Below are 20,784 nucleotides of genomic sequence, written 5' to 3' on the forward strand. Positions count from 1 at the left end.
TAGGTATAAACAGTCTAGAGGCTAACTAAAATTGATTAAAAAAACGAAATTACAAATTACGCAAGTAGTGTATATAAATTAGGTTGATAAATTATATTTTAATTTACAAAGGAAATTGATATAATTTTTTTTTTTTCGTTATTAGCCTTATTTATGCAAAAGAGAGATACTATAATATTGATGTTTTGAATAACTCAATACTTACGCAGTGTTAATCGTCGCTCGTAATGTATACTTCCATTTTTTTTAAGTTCGTTTACTCTGAAAATAAAATTAAATGTTTTATTATGAAATGCTCTTTTCAACTTTTGGCAAACTACATACATTTAACCACTACCTCTAATATGTAAGGTAATATTTTGTTACACTATTAATGACAATTAGTGCAAACAGCACGCAAACATTACTTTAGTGTTCGTGTCGGCATTTACAACAACTATATTACCCATATTAATTATAGGTATACATTTGATAAAATTTATCGATATCGATAGTTTCGTGTTTAGAGATAGACGTTAGAGTGTACATAACAGGTTTGCCTGTAAAGTGACAGTCGGCAGGTAAACTTGAGCCATAGCTTGAATTAGTGGACAAACACGTTTCGATAAACGAACGCACTTCCAACGTTTGATCGACGAAGTAACGTTTATCTTATTAGAGGTCTAGTTTTTGCTTTATTGAAGAAAAGGAAATTCAAACGAATGTACTGCTAAATATACCTAACCACTGGCAATTACCGGGCGGATCACGCATCCGCTTACGCAGGCGACCAACACGCATTTTCAGTTTTATTTGCTCTATTAAACTTCACAGATATATAATCTATCTTAATATTTTTAAATGTGAAAGTAACTCTGTCTGTGTCGCTCTTTCGCGACCAAAACGAATTTATTTAAATTTGGTATGAAGCAATCTTACTTAAACTTCAAGAAAGGACATAGTCTACTTTTTTTTGCCTAACACATGACAAGTAACACTCTAACACGCAAGCGCAGCCGCGGGCGACTACTAGTATATTATATGGGCAAATAAAAATTAAATAAAAAAAAATCATATTTTTCGTGCACAGTTGTGAAGGTTCCACGCACACAATTCATAATTTAAAATAAGTTATAGAGTGAATAAAGTGTAAAGTAGCATACAAGCTCCCGCCTCAGTCCATGTGGTAGAACCTCGGGCTGAGGTACTGCGGCGGGCGGCCGGGCGCCGGTGACGTCAGCACGTGCGCCATGGGCCGCCGCCGCTCCGACAGCGAGCCCGCGCGCGCGTAGTAGCGCCGCTCGATCACCTGCCACACGTGCCCCGCCCGTATAGTACGACACAACTTAGATGTCGCATTTTTTTTTTATGGTATAGGTTGACGGACGAGCATATGGGCCACCTGATGGTAAGTGGTCACCATTACCCATAGACAATGACGCTGTAAGAAATATTAAGTATTCCTTAAGTCGTCAATGCGCCACCAACCTTGGGAACTAAGATATTATGTCCCTTGTGCCTGTAGTTACACTGGCTCACTCACCCTTCAAACCGGAACACAACAATACCGAGTACTGTTGTTTGGCGGTAGAATAACTGATGAGTGGGTGGTACCTACCCAGACGGGCTTGCACAAAGCCCTACCACCAGGAAAATTCGTAAATCGGCATCGGCAAAATTCGTAAAACCAATCACATCCGAATTTAGTACGCTATCAATCATTATTTCTCATGCGAATATGATCTTTGCACAAACGTGCATAACTTGTAATATCATAAGACTTAATATATTCGTCAATTTGACACGTCGATTTACATGCACTTGCTTTCTCTGACGCGAGAATCTATAGCGACGAATAGCGTCGAATGGCGCGATGGGGAGCTATTTCTATTGGTTGTGTAAATCGGCAGTAATCGGTTTTATTTTCATTCCATAGCATTTTCCGATGCTACATCTAATTTGTGTCATACTATACTTACCTTCCCGGCACATAGCACTACTGAGATTGATGTCTGAAAGAGTATCTCAGACACAAAGACCACCCACCAAAAGGACTATGACTAATTTTTTTTTATGGAATAGGTTGGCTGACGAGCATATGGGCCACCTGTTCGTAAGTGGTCACCATCACCCATAGACAATGACGCTGTAAGAAATATTAACTATTCTTTACATCGTCAATGTGCCACCGACCTTGGGAACTAAGATGTTATGTCCCTTGTGCCTGTAGTTACACTGGCTCACTCACCCTTCAGACCGGAACACAACAATACCGAGTACTGTTGTTTGGCGGTAGAATAACTGATGAGTGGGTGGTACCTACCCAGACGGGCTTGCACAAAGCCCTACCACCAGGAAAATTCGTAAATCGGCATCGGCAAAATTCGTAAAACCAATCACATCCGAATTTAGTACGCTATCAATCATTATTTCTCATGCGAATATGATCTTTGCACAAACGTGCATAACTTGTAATATCATAAGACTTAATATATTCGTCAATTTGACACGTCGATTTACATGCACTTGCTTTCTCTGACGCGAGAATCTATAGCGACGAATAGCGTCGAATGGCGCGATGGGGAGCTATTTCTATTGGTTGTGTAAATCGGCAGTAATCGGTTTTATTTTCATTCCATAGCATTTTCCGATGCTACATCTAATTTGTGTCATACTATACTTACCTTCCCGGCACATAGCACTACTGAGATTGATGTCTGAAAGAGTATCTCAGACACAAAGACCACCCACCAAAAGGACTATGACTAATTTTTTTTTATGGAATAGGTTGGCTGACGAGCATATGGGCCACCTGTTCGTAAGTGGTCACCATCACCCATAGACAATGACGCTGTAAGAAATATTAACTATTCTTTACATCGTCAATGTGCCACCGACCTTGGGAACTAAGATGTTATGTCCCTTGTGCCTGTAGTTACACTGGCTCACTCACCCTTCAGACCGGAACACAACAATACTGAGTACTGTTATTTGGCGGTAGAATATCTGATGAGTGGGTGGACTGGGTGGTACCTATCCAGCCGGGCTAGCACAAAGCCCTACCACCAATTACTATAGAGTTGTGAAATTGTATATGTATGTCTATCTCATTATCTTTGATTAATTATATTTAAGACGACAACACGCTGGGCCTAGAGAACTATATAGAAGTTTTTTCTATTTCTAACTCTGTAATTATACATAAATAGCCTTTTAACGTATTGTTTAAAATATAGATACTTTGTTATCATACATTTTTTTTCCATACATCTCTATGTATAATCACTATTAAAGTAGCATGGGGGAATAAGCTCCAAATGTATTCCCCAAAAAGGAGATAAGTCTTTAGCTCTTTTTTTAACATTCCTTTTTATTTCCTGGACATATTCCAACATATCCAATTCCGGTCAATTAACCGAAACGGTTTGTTAACGGCGCACTTCCTACATATATTTTTAGTAGAAACACAGCTTTTGACTCAAACGCAACAGGGGAGATTAAAAACCCTAATGTAAACAAACAAAAGTTGCACGAGGCTCGACTAGCCATAGAATCGGATCAGAAACCTAACGTGTGCGGTCAGGCTTCATGAAATATAACACAGTCATTGATGTTCTAGTAAACATATATGTCATTAACGCGCAAAAAGTGAAGACTAGAAAACGTCCTAATTGGGACGTTTGCCTTAGTCGTTTTCATCATAATTATGCCAGTAATACGTTATAATCCATCATAATTATGTAGTAATACGTTTTGCGTAATTAAAACATCTAGTTATCCCTTTTACTTATTGTTTTTATCAAGCTATACCTTTTTCTTGTAACAAAATTTAAGATAAACGGTCCCCGGCGCGGCACACTTTTTTCTGTTGTTTAGTATGAGTATAACATATCTGTTTATTAGAATATCATTGAACACAGTGTACTTACCTTATCGAAGAATCGCGTCAATTTCACAGAGTTGGTTGTACCGGGTGCGAGAGATCTGAAAAATATTATTAATTCCTACGTAAATTGAATGTACCAATTACTGATATATTTTCTTTATTAAATATACAAATGCTAATAATCTTACCGTGCTTGATAACAATTCACAAATATTTCGTCGGCCCCACACTGTTCTGCTATACTACTCGCTAATCTTCGGTATTGATTTTTCCTTTGCTTCTCTTCAGCTAAGTCATATTTTGTGCCGATCACTAGTATGGGAATCTAAAAATATAACTTATAATCATTATAAATTTGTCTCCGCTTATCAATATTAAAACGGAAACGTAGTTCAAATAACAGTACTCAGTTTTGTTGTTTTCCGGTCTGAACGGTCAGTGAGCCAGTGTAACTACAGGCACAAGGGACATAACATCTTAGTTCCCAAGGTTGGTGGCACATTAACGATGTAAGGAATAGTTAATATTAATATTTCTTACAGCGTCATTGTCTATGGGCGATGGTGACCACTTACCATCAGGTGGCCCATATGCTCGTCCGCCAACCAATACCATAAAAAAGTTAAGTTACTAAACAAGAATTGTGCCCAATTAAATAGATTAATTGAATCGGGCTGAATTAAATAGAGTAATTTAACTTTAGTAAGATTTACACAGGATTCATGTGCAGGTCGAAACTTTAATCAAGTTGTAAATACAGTATAAAAAATAAAAATATAACTGATAGTTGTAATTGTTAGAATATATGTACCTATATGGATGAATATATAATTATTTACAACGTGTAATAAGTAGTGCCTCTAAAGCAAATACTGTTTATATTGGACAATGTTAAAACTCTAGAGTTCCAAAAGTTAAAGTATACACACTTGAGTAGATCCGAGGAACTGCTCTGGATCCACATCTACGTGTTGGTAATTCGGATTTGTACTATCTTGATTTAAAATTTCAGACAACCATTTCTGGAGATTTATTTGACTTTTTCTATTGGTCAAATCATGCACCAAAATAATTCCTTAAAAAAATACGTGAACAATACATAGTAAGAATATATTTTTTATTTCAAAATATAATGTATTTATCTAAGTACACATTATACTGTTTTTTCCAAAAAACATGGTCTTAATTTTTCATAAATTTATTAAAAAAATATATTAACTCACCATGTGTTGGTTGATAGAAAACGTTTCTGGTATTCCTGTGATTATTTGAACCCCCGACATCCCATAGTTCCACAAAAAATGTATTCTGGGCCTGTGTACCCTCTTTGTATCTATGCAATTTCACTTCAACCGAACAACCCACTGTCCATCCCGGTGAGAGCAGTGGCTTATTGTGGGCAATTAGGTACGTTAACGAGGTTTTTCCGACACCTTAAAATATACATTTTTTTATGAGCAATTTTTTTTATTAAATGACAAACGATTGTCATTTAATAAAAAATACAATTATTATTTAAGCACTACCATTACCTCATACCTTAATCAATGTTAATCCATCAAATTGTAATTCCAAGCACATTAATAATAATTAATTTCAGGAATGTTAGAAAAAAAAATAATGTCGGTACTTAAATAAACAAAAAGAAGAGTTTCTTTTGGTTTATTTAGTGGCTAGAAAATATAGCTCTTAACCGATAAGTGCTACTTTAAGTCCATCAAAGCAGCACAGTATTTTAGTGCACTTAATTAATATCAGCGTTGAACAAAAACTACGTGAGGGGAATCTACATGTGTGTAATTTCATTAAAATTCAATAAAAATGTATGTACCACCGTGTATCCACCAAATCATATTAAAGCAATGTGGTGAAATAAGGATAAAACGGAGAAGAGGCTTTAGACCAGTAGTAGGACATTTACAAGCCCTTGCTTTTCTTTTAGCCTAGGTACAAAAAATAAAGTAGAACTAGTTATCTGATTTTATACTGAATAAATAGTATTAATAATTGAATACTTTTAAAATTTCTATATTTAATTTTGGTCATTATTGTTATTTAAATTAATAGATTGTATAAAATAATGAACCTTACTATTATGTAATCTATCTATAAATATAACGTAATTAATTAAACTTTCGCGCCAAAAATAATAAATTAAAATGTTGATGTTGTCTAACCTAAGACAAACTGTCATGGCACCAAATGACCGAACATGTTGGCAAATGTTAGTTTATATGTGATATTAAGTGATTATTTATTTCGGTATTAATGTAGAAGTAAGCAGAGTTAAAAGCTGAAATTAGTGACTTCAAATTACCAGAGTCCCCAAGGACGACGACCTTCACTTTCTCAATTGCAGCCATTCCCAGGTAAATACTTTAACAACAATCTGCTGTATTTGGATTGCTTAAATTATTATGACATTTCTTTGCCGACACGCGGTGCCAACCTTGTCACAAAATTTGGATTAGGTTGCCATATCTTAATAAATAGAAACACCATGTTTTATTTTTAATTAATTTTATCTAGTATTATAACACACACATGTATTTTAATTCAAATATTTAGCAATGGACAAATAAGACATTACCAGAATATAGACAAATCAAACGATTTTAAAGAAAATATTCAATAAAACGGAAGTCGCCATAATGTAACGGGTAACATTAATTATATATAGATACATAGCATATCATATTTTTTGTTCTATGAGTTTCACTGCTGTACGGTCTACTTTACGTGAAAATTTTGCTAAAATCAATAATAAATAATGCGTCCGCCATTGTGTACTATCAAGTTTTCAGTATTTTGTAAATATCTTTAAATTAAAATGCCACAATTTTATATTTTATACATCGAAACACTAACTACATTATAACAATGAAGGTGTATTGTAAAGTAATAATTGTGCTTCTTTCTATAAAATCTGTGCACCTTTATTGTGGTCCATACAATGGACAAATTTGCAAGCATTACTCATCTGGATTAGTGTGGTACAACCATACAGGAGGTCTTGAAAATGAAAAAATTACAAGCGGCCTTTGGAAAGAAATGATATCAGCCTTGAAAGAACCTTGCCGCAGTAAAGCAGAAAAACTTCTGTGTTCCTATGCATTTCCTAAGTGCATTGACAAAGACGGCGTAGGATATTTTGCATTACCATTATGTTATGAAGATTGTATGGCTGTTAAAATGCAATTCTGTTACAATGACTGGATTGTTATTGAAGAACAAAAACGTCGAGGTGTATATTTTCAATCAAGAGGTCATTTTCGATTTCCAGAATGTGAAAATCTTCCTAAATTTTCTGGTAAGGGTTCACAAGTAACATGTAATAATGCTGGTATCACGGAAATGGATTATAGTCAGGTGACAACTACGTGCATTCAAGGTAATGGCCAATATTATCAAGGTACAATGAATGTCACCGAGACTGGTTTGGCTTGCCAAGCCTGGGAGTCACAGCATCCACATCAGCATACACGACCGCCTCTTGTCTTCCCAGAAGTTCAAAATGCCACTAATTACTGTAGGAATGCTGGTGGAGAAGAGCGAAAGCCTTGGTGTTACACTATGGATCCAAATGTGAGATGGGAACTTTGTGACATACCAATGTGTGCTAACTTTAGTGAGGAAATAGACAATACAAATGGATCAATTGTTATGGAAAATTATTTTACACCAACATTTGTGTTATTACTCTCTATTGGAGGCCTTGGATGTATATTAGGCATAGCATCAATTGCCCTTTTGTGCCACTACTTCTTGAAAAATCATTATTCTAAATGTACCATCTCAAGTCGTAGAAACCTACAAAATGTAGATATTGATTTAGATAAGCTTCCAAGTAATCTGGCTTATCATACAACTGGAGCACAACTCAATCCTAAGTTAGAAAAGTTAGAGTTTCCTAGGAATAACATTATTTATATTAGGGATTTAGGCCAAGGTGCATTTGGAAGAGTTTTCCAAGCCAAAGCTCCTGGTTTAATTCCTGAAGAAGAATTCACTTTAGTTGCTGTAAAAATGCTCAAAGATGAGGCCTCACATGATCTACAATTGGATTTTGAAAGAGAAGCTTGTTTGTTAGCTGATTTTGACCATCCAAATATTGTTAAATTATTGGGTGTATGTGCTATAGGACGTCCTATGTGCTTGTTATTTGAATTTATGGGTAAGGGTGACTTAAATGAATATTTAAGAGCATGCAGCACTGCACCAAACTTTCAGCCAGCTGTAGAAAACAGAGAAGATTTAAGACTTCTTGCAACTCCTCTTAGCCACTTGGACCTTCTTCATATTGCTAGACAGATAGCATCCGGGATGGTATACCTTTCTGATAGGAAATTTGTGCATCGTGACTTAGCTACTAGAAATTGCCTAATAAATGATGATATGGTTGTTAAAATTGCTGACTTTGGACTTTCACATAAAATTTACTTACAAGATTATTATAAAGGTGATGAGCATGATGCTATTCCTGTAAGATGGATGCCTTTAGAGAGTATATTATATAATAAGTATACCCTAGAATCAGATGTCTGGGCATATGGTGTATGTCTCTGGGAAATATTTTCTTTTGCCCTTCAACCATATTTTGGTATGACTCATGAAGAAGTTGTAAGGTTTTTAAAAGATGGCAATGTTCTTGCTTGCCCAGACAATACACCGAGATGTGTATATGATTTGATGAAGCAATGCTGGAATCATCATCCAAGTGATCGTCCAAACTTTAGAGTTATATATCAAACACTGGACAATATACAAATGATACTTGAAAGAAGTAATTCTAATTGATAATTTAAATAATATTTATTTCCAACAAAACAAAACTGATCATTGTATATTACAAAATGAAATAAATCTTTTGATCAATTAATATAATTCTGTATAAAGTTGTCGTGCCACTTAGATTTAAAATATGTAAAAGCAACTTAAATTGTATTAGCTATTTTGATTATTGTTGTGTGTGATAAGTGATGACTAATGTTTTGATTGAGTAAAATATTTTCAACACAAATTCAAGTGCTGGTACTTTGGACTAATTTGGTGATTACAGTAATTGTTGGAAACATGTATTATTACTAATAACTCAGGAATTATTACTAATAATGCCCATCTGGACCACCTCTAGTGTAGCTATGTTATTTTAAGATAGTAATTATAATTTGTAGATATTTTTATATTGTGCAGTTTAATCATAACAAGACTGATTTTGTTTAATAATGTTCCTTTGTCGTTTGGTTATGTGAGCTGTTCGTGATTTTTATGTGTTTTATGGCAGGATAATGAATATCTTAACAAAATTGCATTATAAAAAATCCATAACAATATTATTTTTGTTATACATATTCCATTAATGTTATCAGAGTCAAGATAAATTTATAAAAAATATGTTCATCTGAATGTCTGATAAATTGTACTGGCCAAAATTTATTCAGCAATGTATGTGAAGTGCCAATTTTGAAAGAATGATTTTAAACAGTAGTTAGTTTTAAACTTTGTTATGTTTAATTTGTAACTAAGCACATTTTCAATAGATTTACCATGGCCATATTGGTAAATCTTATTATTGTTAGTAAACCATTACATGTAATTTTTGTATCAATTGAAATTAAAAAAAATTATAAATTTAAAAAGCGACAATCAATATAAAATGGACTGCTTAATGATGCTTGCAAATAAACTTGGGAATTCTTCAAGTATAACATGTGTCAATACTCAATATATTGTGTATTTGAATCGCAAGCATTCTTCTCTTCTTAATGTTTACTTAGTATTTGTTTGATTATACTTGAGCCTTGAAAGTTGCTGATGTAATATAATAAATATAATTTTGATTAATGTTTGATTATACATAAAAAAAAAACATTTTCTCGTTACTACACAAGACTAATTCGCGATTTTAAATGTTCTCAATTTTATGATCATAGAACTTCTTTACTATAATGTGAATTGATATTTTTATAATATGTCTTAGATGTTTTTTTTATGTATAAGTATTCATAGTAAGAGAGAATTAATCACGAGTTAGTCGTTTTCTAAAATCAAATTCATTCGAAAAAAAAGCACTCGTAAATGACTAATGCATTATTGGGAGAATATTTATTTATTACTTATTCAGTTACGTTTTAACTAAAAAATAATTATATAGATTTTTTAATATTCCAATCAAGCCATCCATTAAATCAACGATAAAATCATGTCAAATAAAATACTGCCAGATACATTTTTGTATTATGTATATTATTTTTAAAAACATTTGATTTCTATGACATAGTATTTTGGAATTTTGTATTTTATAAAACATTATACATTTAATTTATTAAATTGTGTTAATCTTTGTCGTTAAGAGTAAATAATTCGATTTTTAATAACTGTTTTTTAATTTTTCTAAACCCTTATTGATTAATTTACTTTCGGAAGAAGCATGGGCAAAAGAACCAACCACTTGACTGATGGTGGCTTGTTAAATTTATTTTTGAAAAAATAACCTTATCCTCATGAGATTTAAAAATAAGTTTTATAATATGTTATTAATATGTAACTAGCAGGCGTCTCCGGTATATATTGAAGTAAACGACAATATTTAGACAAAAATATGATAGTACAATTTTCATGATAATATATTCTACGTTTATTCGACATAAGAAAAGAAACGATGTTTTATATCTATACTTAGATTAAAATACCAAAAGTTTGAACCGTTGTAACCGTTCTTGGTATGTTCTGTACTAAATTAATAGACTCACCGCACGCGTGTTTGTTTTTTCCGTGTTTATTCAAATACCGTGTAAGATTTCTAAAACTGCTTATTGGTGATTATAAATGAAGTTATTATTTTGGGTTTGCTTTATACTTTTATTTGGTAATATTTTCCCAATTCCCATCGCGGTCTTGTCTTAGAGCCAAATTATAGTTAAATTATATGACCAATATTGACTGTTGTGTCGAAATCATTACATTTTTTTCCGCGTAAAATTTCCATTGCCCATAGCGACAGGTAGTGACGTAAGTGACACGGTAAAAGAAATAAACCACTCTTTGATGCGCTGCTATCACAATATCTTGATAATATGTCCGTTAGCAATGTAAATATAATATGGTTTTTCAAATATTAATATTTAGCATCTTTTCAATCAACCAAGGCTTAATATTTCATTAGCAGTAAACATAGTTTATAAAAATTGCTATAAGAAATCTTCCCAAGACCGCTAGTAGAAGCAGTATTATAAGTTATGCACAATGGACATCTAGATAGAAATGAAGTTGTTATACCGTTTCACTTTATAACACATTAGATTATGTCTTATTCGTTAAACGTATACAACTGTAAAAAAAACCGTAAGCACTTGGTTAAGTAAAATAACCTACGAAGAATCAGAAAGACTTCTAAAAATTTAATATCGCATTCTCAGATTCACACAGACACGCACACACTCAAGCACATACCCATTCACGAATGTATAGTATTTAAGTCTAGTTTAGTAATAGTTTTGTAATACCTTTTTATTTCTTTTTTTTCTATGGTTTATTTCAATTAATCACTATCACTGTTATGGAAGAGCGTGAACTCCTGATACAGGTATTATTATACTTACTAGGAGTTCTCACCACCTTAATGTAAATTGAATATTTATTAAGCGAAATAAACTTATTATTATTCAATATAATTTTTACATGTTTTCAGTTATTATGACTGACGAGCGGCTCGTCACTGAGGTGCCGAGTAGTTTAAAGCAACTAGCTAGACTTGTGGTTAGAGGGTTTTATACAATCGAAGATGCTCTAATCGTGGACATGTTGGTTCGAAATCCTTGTAAGTGGCAAATAATTAATTGACCTTAACCTAAGTTTTGTTTTACATACTATATAATCTTATTTATATATTTTTTTTTTCACATTCAAGGTATGAAAGAAGATGATATTTGTGAACTCTTGAAATTTGAACGAAAAATGTTAAGAGCTAGAATAGCAACTCTAAAAAATGATAAGTTTATTCAAGTTAGATTAAAAATGGAAACCGGTAGGTACTCAATAATAATTTACAAATTAATTTTATCTTTGACGTGTGATATGATGCTTGTTTAATTAGCGAATATTATTTCCAGGTCTGGATGGTAAAGCACAGAAAGTTAACTATTACTTTATTAACTACAAAACCTTTGTTAATGTTGTTAAATACAAGCTAGATCTAATGCGCAAGCGCATGGAAACAGAGGAGCGAGACGCTACAAGTCGTGCTAGTTTTAAATGTCCATCCTGCGGCAAGACATTTACAGATCTTGAGGTAAAAGAAAATTTAAATAGTATAAAAAAATATTATTATGATAGATAGACTTTAGCTTGTATTTTTAAGTGTTTTATGTTTCTATATATTCTGCAACACATATATATACTGAACAGTGAACTAAATTCATAGACAATACCGATTAAAATTTTTATGTGCCTCTGAGTGGTCCCTGAAATGGTAATTCTACTTTAATTACGATTTAAAAGCACAACTGTCATGTATGATGTTTTATGTTTATTATACAATAGGCTGATCAGCTGTACGATATGATGACACAAGAGTTCCGTTGCACATTCTGCAATCAAGTCGTCGAAGAAGACCAATCCGCTCTCCCCAAGAAAGATTCAAGATTGTTGCTGGCAAAGTTCAATGAACAATTAGAAACTCTTTACATATTACTCAGGGAAGTCGAGGGAATCAAATTGGCGCCAGAAATATTGGAACCGGAACCGGTGGACATAAACACAATAAGAGGGTTCGTTGATATCATATTTATAATTATCGTATATCCCACTCTCATCATCTTTTGAGATTATGCCCATGTTTAAGACATAAGCCTTTTCAAAGTCACACACAATAAACGGCTTTTATTTTAAAATCTCTCCAGCTATTTTGTGTATGGTCATTCAGTATCCAAGACCTTTTCAGTCTTTCCTTATCTTTAATATTTCAGTTTATTAATTAAAATAAAAGAAAATAATGTCAATCTTTCAGTATTTTATTTCCATCGAAAACTTTGGTGTTATAATTTTTCCCTTATTTATCGATTTGTATTAAACGTCACTGATCGTTTTTTGTCATGGGTGTTATAAATTTTCTCTTATAGCCGTTTATCGATTCGTATCAATCGTTCGTTCGATCGTTCTCCGTCAGGTTAACGTCAAAGCAGTTCCCCTTATAGCCATTTATCGATTAGTATTAAACGTCACTGATCGTTTTTTGTCATGGGTGTTATAAATTTTCTATTATAGCCGTTTATATCGATAAACGATAAACGATTGATACGAATCGTCGTATCAATCGTTCGTTCGATCGTTCTCTGTCAGGTTAACGTCGAAGCAGTTCGGGAACCGGCCGTCGGGCGAGCAGTGGTCGGGCGAGGCCACGCGCAACCAGGGTCTGGCGGTGGAGGAGACGCGCGTCGACGTCACCATCGGGGACGCGGACGCCGCCGCCGACCCCAGCACGCTGCGCAAGGAGCGCCCCGTCTGGATGGTGGAGAGCACCATCGTCGCCAACGACCAGGCAGGCCCCTTTATTTTATTTATGGTATAGGTTGGCGGTCGAGCATATGGGCCACCTGATGGCCAGACTTCTTGAAGTTCAGCATTGACGATGTGGAACTCGGTCGAGTAACACCGGGAAGCGGCGGTTTCTGGTAACACGGTGGCTTCAACAGTAACCCCAACATACTCAATCCATGGCGATATGGATCCAAAATGGCGCCCTTCGATCAGAAGGTAAAACACTCACGATCTTCTGTCGTCAAATAAGTGATTATTTGACGACAGAGGAGTTTATTTTTTTTTTATGACATAGACAATGACGCTGTAAGAAATATTAACTATTCCTTACATCATGTGCCACTAACCTTGGGAACTCAGATGTTATGTCCCTTGTGCCTGAAGTTACACTGGCTCACTCACCCTTCAAACCGGAACACAAGAATACTGAGTACTGTTATTTGGCGGTAGAATAACTGGTGGGTGGTGCCTACCCAGACGGACTTGCGCAAAGCCCTACCACCAAGTAATCTTCTCCATTGTCTCCTCCGCGATATCATTGTGGTGTTACCTATTCTCTTAGTCTGATGGGATAGCAATCCGACACAACTAATGTTCAGTGACATATAATTATAGCGCCACATTTTCAACTTTTTAATTTCGATCAGATATTAAATTACAGAACTTAATATATTGTATTGATTTGATACGTTTATTTAAACTCGAGACTACGTCATTGCGCTGCAGATGTCTAGTGTTTAAGAGATGACCACTGGATTAGAACAGCAAGACAGTATTTAAGATAAAAGATTATTAATAATTTATTACTAACTACTAAATTGTTCTTAACTAAAACTCTAGGTAGATTCTAATTTGTTTGTTTTTTTGCATGTGCTAATCTCAATATCGACTGTAGAGACTAATTTGAGATAATTATTTAACGTTACATGCCCCATTTATTAAGAAAGGTTACAAACAACATATCATCACGCTATTTGGCGCAGGGGCGGAGCTGCAACATGTAACGCTAGTGAAACTGCGCTCGGAATAGTTTGAGGAAAAATCGTGTAATTTTATATTTATATATTTCAGAGCGACAGCGTCCACTCGACAGACGCAGCATTGGAAAAGGCGGCCAGCAACGCAGCCAACACGAAAACCGCTGGGAAAGAGAAAAACGACGATATCATGTCCGTTCTTTTGGCGCATGAGAAACAAAACACGGGTATGTGTAGAGCCAGTGGCGTAGCTGGTTGAGGAAAGGCCCCGGTGCACAGAAAAAGAATCAGGCCTTCACCCCCTCTTTCCCATCCCTCTTCAACTAATAATTACCCTTTAAGAAGCTTAAGATTTAGTTTAGAGGGCCGCCTGAGCTCGGGGGCCCTGGTGCACTGCACCGCCTGCCCTACGATAGTTACGCCATTGTGTAGAGCTGAGTGCGGATAGCGTGTTCCTGTGTTACGCGTAGTCGGGAAACGTACATTTGAGACGCATACAGCTCCTGTACGGACCGCCTGTATCTGGTCGTGAGGTCATCAAAGTGTGGAAAAATTTTTTGTGAGAATTGCAAGATTTTGAAATAATAGGCTATTTGACTGGTTTTTAAAATCCATTTTATATTATTTAGTAGAGGTTAAGGAACCCAGTAAAAGTTGATTTTTTTAAATCTAGTACATATTTGCCGAAAAATATCATATTAAAAATTCCATATTTAAATAACGCGCGAAAACGCTACTTGGACAATATGGCGCTGCAATGGGGTCAAATAGCCTATTCTTTAAAAAGGTTGAATTCTAATTTTCGAATCAGTGTGTTATCGAGACAAGACAAGATAATACAAGACCTGGTGAAATTCATAAAGTTGAATCAATCTGATAATATTTCTTTAAGAACACGCGAAGAAACTCATGTCTATTCATTTTGCCGTCGAAATAAAGCGTACACGGTCGTGTGCGTCCTCTTTGAGGCGCGACCAAAAACCGACCGAAGGCGGCTTTCGCGGTACGTTCTGCAATACAGTGTACGCGTAGCTGTAAGTACGGACATGGCGTTCCGGACACGCGTAAACTGACTACGTGTACCAGTGGACGCGAAATCCGTACGCCCCTTAATAATTTCATGGCGCTTACAAACAACAACAAAAGCCCGTAAATTCCCACTGCTGGGCCAAAGGCCTCCTCTCCCTTTGAGGAGAAGGTTTGGAACATATTCCACACGCTGTTCCAATGCGGGTTGGTCGAATACACATGTGGCAGAATTTCTATGAAATTTGTCACACGCAGGTTTCCTCACGATGATTTCCTTCACCGCTGAGCACGAGATGAATTATAATAATTACAATCATCGGTTAATATGCACGCGTTCTAACCACTGGGCCATCTCGACTCACGCTTACAAATACATAGTATATTATTTTTGAAACGTATACATGTATGTATAATACGTTCCAATTTATGACATATGTATTAGAGCTAATTACCACTATTTTGATAGGTTAGGATAGGTTTTCGCTTGTTTTTCTTCTAGACGGGGGGTATAGAAATTAAATATAAAATAACTGAATATTTTTTAAGATTAAGTGTGAATGTCTTAGTATATATTTTATATGTATTTTTTTTCTGTTAAACTATAGGTACTGCTGCTACAAATCCATTAAAAACAGAACAAGATAGCTCCGATTCGAGTGACAATGAATCTAAGGATCCTTACAAATTAAAAGATGAACTGGCGGCAGTTGGTGAGTAAAGAATGAAATTTAAATAAAAAAGTGTTTAAAAAAAAGAAGGTTTATGAAAATCAATAAATTACTTCACTTGCACAAAGCCCTACCACCGGCTTTGTGCAAGCCCGTTTGGGTAGGTAGCACCCACTCAACAGTTATTCTACCGCCAAACAACAGTACGCGGTATTGTTGTGTTCCGGTTTGAAGGGTGAGTGAGCCAGTGTAACTACAGGCACAAGGGATATAACATCTTAGTTCCCAAGGTTGGTGGCACATTGACGATGTAAGGGATAGTTAATATTTCTTACAGCGTCATTGTCTATGGGCGATGGTGACCACTTACCATCAGGTGGCTCATATGCAAGTCCGCCAACCTATAACATAAAAAAAAAAATAATGTAAACTAGAAAATTAAATTCAATAATCTGATAATTTTCAGCCGAGATGGAAAGCGATGACTCAGAGTCAGAAGACAACGCGCCGACTGTGATGGTGAACGGAAAGCCGGTGCCTATCACGAGCATCGACGATGACGTCATCGCTAGGATGACGCCCTCCGAAAAGGAGACCTATATACAAGTTTATCAAGAATATTACAGTCATATGTACGACTAGAATAACTTTAGTTGAGAATAAAAACTATGTACTGAATATAGATTTTTACTTATATTTTGTTTACCTCTTTTTTATATTACGAATAAATGAATAACCTAATACTCGCAAACAAAAAACAAAAATAATTTTGGCAAAATTTTTACACATAAACTAGAGAGAGAGAGAGAGCATGCAATATTAAAGGACAATGGGTCGATTTTATTTAAAGTAAGAAAATAAATTTACACATCTCAAAATAAAAGATCTCTTTAATAAATAATACAAAATATTTTTTCGAACGTCTAATAACAAAATAAAAGTTACTTACAAATTTATGCTAGAAATTTGTAAATAACAAAGCTAAAATATGTAGAATGTTAATTAATACTGAACAATGAATATTTATTAATTTGTGCTATTGCATTAAATAATTACAGTGTCTAAGTCTAAAAACTTAAATACCCTATATAATACATACATTAATTTAACAAAAGCTACAAACTTGTTTTGCGGTTTTTGTATGTCTATCTGTACAGTAATGTAAATACTAGAAGAACGATTAACACATACATTGATATACATACTTAATAAATTAATAAATATATTCTACATGCTGTATTACACAACACAAATAAACATAAAGAATAATACATATTCTTTGATTCAATGGTGGTTTTTGCATTAAAAATAATTCTTGTTTATGTACTTTTACATACATATTGTACAGCACTGGTAACCCAAAAAATATTTTCATAGGTACAAAAAATTGTAAACAAACTATTTTCAAAATCTCATTTGATATGTCCATTGCAAACAATGCATACTTTCATACCTTCGTCATACTTAACATTATGTTGTACAAAAAGAAAAATAATGTTTTTTTTTTTATGATACAGAGAAATAACATTGTAATATTAATATATATTTTGGAAATTCCAAATAACAAGATAATTTCTTAATCGTTAATAATGAAGAAGCATCAAATGATAGTCAAAGGTTAAGTTTCTCAATTATCCAATAAAAGCGTAAAATATTTATAAATAATAACAGTCAAGACTGATATAGTTAGAATTTACACTTGATTTAAATTTTTTAAAACTCTTAAAGTTATAATTTTGCACACACAATAAACTTGATTTAATTGATTTCTTTGCCCCACTTCTCCCAATATTCATCCGTTTGCATTTCCATAATCCTCGAAAGGCATCGATCACAAGCAAACATTTCTTCTTCACCAGTAAATATTGCAGCCTTGGCATCGTCCTGAGTGTTATAATCATAAACTATTAGTATACAATACATATGTATTTCAAACAGACTAACTTAACAAACAAACGTTAGGCACAATAAAACTACGAACAACTTTGAATTCGGCCGTCATGCTTTTCACTTTAACTATATTTATATGAATGCAATTATATTTGGTAGATCTTAAGAAGATCGCAGTCGAGGCGTTTAAAAGCCGTTGTGGGTAAATAGGTATTTTCATTAAAATTAAACACATTTCTTAAAATGTCCACAATGAGACCAAAATTTGGTTTTGGATGGTTTGTGTTGAATTTGAATCTATTAAAACATAGTGTCTTACCGAGTCTTTCGTTATTTTTAGATCATCCATTAATGCTCTATCAGCATCCCCATATTGATCCTTTACATCTTCCAGATTAAAAAGCGCCTTTGGTTCACAGTCAGCAGCAATGACAACCTATTTGAAATTAAATTAAAATGTAATTCGACGAGTTACTAAGGATAATTGATATTTCGAGATAAATAACATAAGATTTACGATATTTATTTTTATGCGTACTTACCCTAACTCTATTGTCATATAACGTGTCGATAAGCGTTATAAATCTTCGTATTTGCGATCTATGTTTTACTATCGATAATTGAGGTAGTTCTCTTATAAACACCGTATGGAACGTTTTCGATATTATGAGGTAATCACTAGCACCTAGAGGCTAAAAAAAAGTAAGAAATATTTAATTAAAATTAATTTACTACTTAAGCTGAAACAACTGGATACTAAGTTTAAGTAAGCAATAATTTTTAATTATAAAACAACTTACTCTGTCACATAACTCTTCAAAAGTTGAATCCAGAATACGTCCACATGTTTTTGCAAACTTGACATTTCTCCCCAGTATATTGATCACTCTTACCCGCACAGTATCAGTCTCTTTTGATACGAGGAACTTAAATAAATTATCTACAGTATTATTATCTTCTGTAAGTTCACTGTTACTGTAAAATATAAAATTTATGTAATGAAATAAATTCTTAATTGTTCAATTATTTGAATGCAATATATATGTTTCAATTTATGTTTTAATTAAAAGTCACATTTTTAAAATTATGTTTATACAGAATTTGTCAATTTAGTTAGATTAGTCTTACTCACATAAAATATTTGCCATACTTATTGCCAGTTCCCCTTATTCTATAATCAATACCAGAGTCTAGTTGTATAACATTACAATGTGCTTTAAGAATTGGTATAAATGGCAAGAAATTCGATCTCTGCAGTCCATTTTTATACAGATCATCAGGTTTCCTGTTACTAGTTGCTATAACAACACATCCATTATCAAATAGTTGAGTAAATAGTCGTTTTAAAATCATAGCATCTCCAATGTCTGTAACCTATAAATATTTAATATTCAAAACCTATATTTATCTTTGATGTTTATGTTTATAAACAAAATCCAAGTAGTGATTCCAAAAATTTGGTTTACAAATTCAATGAATTAATATCTAATAAAAACTTGGTTACAACAAAATAAAGACATACCTGAAATTCGTCAAAACATATCAACCAAGACTCTTGAGTAATATCAGCAGCTACAGGTGGAATAGGATCAAATGGCTTAGATCCTTCATCTTTAAATGAACTTGCTCCTTTACCTGATTTGATTTTGAGCTCATGTATTCTTGCATGTATATTCAACATAAAAGAGTTAAAATGGACTCTTAGTTTTTCTTTTATCTGAAAAAGAGGAAACATTTAAATTTTATATGCATAAATATTTAATAACTAAATACATCCAAGCTAATCTTGAATACATACAGGAACCGTCTCATAGAATAGATCCATTAGCATTGTTTTTCCACCACCAACACTTCCATAAATATACAGCCCTTTTGGTGCAATTATTTTTTGGGGTTCTTTTTTTCTAAACATACTAAAAAAAGATTCTCCTATTTTAGGTTGTATAACAGGCCTTCGAAAAACTGATACTTCTTGAAATATTTCTTGTAAATGTTGCACTACCATTTCCTGATGAGAGTCCTTACTCAAGACACCATTATTCACTTTTTCTGAATACAAGCTCCATGGACCTTGATTTGCAAGAGGTTTTTCCTTAATATTAGAAGAAATAGACCTTGCACAGTGATAACAATATCTTAAAGTCCGTTTAGTTAAAGATGTCAGATGAAAAGAAGAATTTTTTGGAAACATTATGAAGAATTATCTATTCACAAATATTTATAAAATTATTACATAAGTACAATTTATTTTGACAGGTTAATACAAATCGTCATCGTAATTATTCGTCTCAAATACTAATGATAGTCTTCAACCAGTTCAACTAATACTAAGATTAAATATGCTTAAATTATAATACAGCTGTTTTAAATTATCAGATTACTAGAATGTGTCATAGTTATTTTGACAACTGACAGTAGTCAGTTGTCACAATAACGTCAACCTCAATAATATGACATAATACAACACAAATTAAAAATCGATCGTTTCTCCTGAAACGAATATAATTGTTATACATATTTTTTTTAAATGAAAGGAACCTAAAATTTGAGGTTAAAAGCAGAAGTCTAATAAATAAGAGGACCTATTTAACACGAAGTAAACAAAAAAGTACGAAAAAGAATCTGAATGAAATATATCGTACTTATACAATGATTGCTTGATTAGAAGAAATACAGGCTACTAGTTAAATAAGTTATAGGAGGTCGAAAAAGACCTGAACTGCTTTGAACAAAGTACGGTACAGCTGTTCATCAACCCATCCCATCAACCCATTTCTGTCCACTGCTGGACATGGCCCTCTCCAATTGCACGCCACTG

The 20,784-nt window shown here is 33.7% G+C and overlaps 4 protein-coding genes across 5 annotated transcripts; 2 read left to right on the forward strand and 2 right to left on the reverse strand.

The window, feature by feature from the left end:
• Positions 1-137: 137 nt before the first annotated feature.
• LOC124530679 (rab-like protein 3) lies at positions 138-6,317 on the reverse strand. Of its 2 annotated transcripts, none has more exons than XM_047104932.1 (7): positions 6,183-6,317; positions 5,089-5,298; positions 4,795-4,940; positions 4,054-4,190; positions 3,909-3,963; positions 1,143-1,306; positions 138-261 (listed from the first exon to the last, which is right to left on the reverse strand). In XM_047104932.1, exons 1-6 carry the CDS (start codon positions 6,226-6,228, stop codon positions 1,154-1,156), a joined length of 747 nt encoding a protein of 248 aa, XP_046960888.1. In that variant the 5' UTR covers positions 6,229-6,317; the 3' UTR covers positions 138-261; positions 1,143-1,153. The 2 variants fall into 2 exon arrangements, with proteins under 2 accessions (XP_046960888.1, XP_046960889.1); XM_047104933.1 differs by having other exon boundaries at positions 1,143-1,288; positions 6,183-6,243.
• LOC124530676 (general transcription factor IIE subunit 1) lies at positions 6,062-16,760 on the forward strand. The gene is made up of 9 exons (XM_047104928.1): positions 6,062-6,234; positions 11,556-11,684; positions 11,775-11,891; positions 11,977-12,155; positions 12,407-12,633; positions 13,205-13,403; positions 14,474-14,606; positions 16,014-16,118; positions 16,543-16,760. The coding sequence occupies exons 2-9, from the start codon at positions 11,561-11,563 to the stop codon at positions 16,716-16,718; spliced, it is 1,260 nt and encodes a 419-aa protein (XP_046960884.1). The 5' UTR covers positions 6,062-6,234; positions 11,556-11,560; the 3' UTR covers positions 16,719-16,760.
• On the forward strand, positions 6,548-9,188 carry LOC124530675 (tyrosine-protein kinase transmembrane receptor Ror2). The gene has a single exon (XM_047104927.1). It carries the CDS (start codon positions 6,746-6,748, stop codon positions 8,660-8,662), a length of 1,917 nt encoding a protein of 638 aa, XP_046960883.1. The 5' UTR covers positions 6,548-6,745; the 3' UTR covers positions 8,663-9,188.
• A 245-nt stretch (positions 16,761-17,005) lies between the features above and the next one.
• Positions 17,006-20,355, reverse strand: LOC124530523 (putative ATPase N2B). The gene is made up of 7 exons (XM_047104707.1): positions 19,765-20,355; positions 19,489-19,683; positions 19,099-19,340; positions 18,767-18,941; positions 18,509-18,658; positions 18,286-18,402; positions 17,006-17,960 (listed from the first exon to the last, which is right to left on the reverse strand). Exons 1-7 carry the CDS (start codon positions 20,155-20,157, stop codon positions 17,835-17,837), a joined length of 1,398 nt encoding a protein of 465 aa, XP_046960663.1. The 5' UTR covers positions 20,158-20,355; the 3' UTR covers positions 17,006-17,834.
• Positions 20,356-20,784: the final 429 nt, after the last annotated feature.

This window comes from Vanessa cardui, chromosome 6 (genome assembly GCF_905220365.1).
Source record: "Vanessa cardui chromosome 6, ilVanCard2.1, whole genome shotgun sequence".
NCBI lineage: Eukaryota > Metazoa > Arthropoda > Insecta > Lepidoptera > Nymphalidae > Vanessa > Vanessa cardui.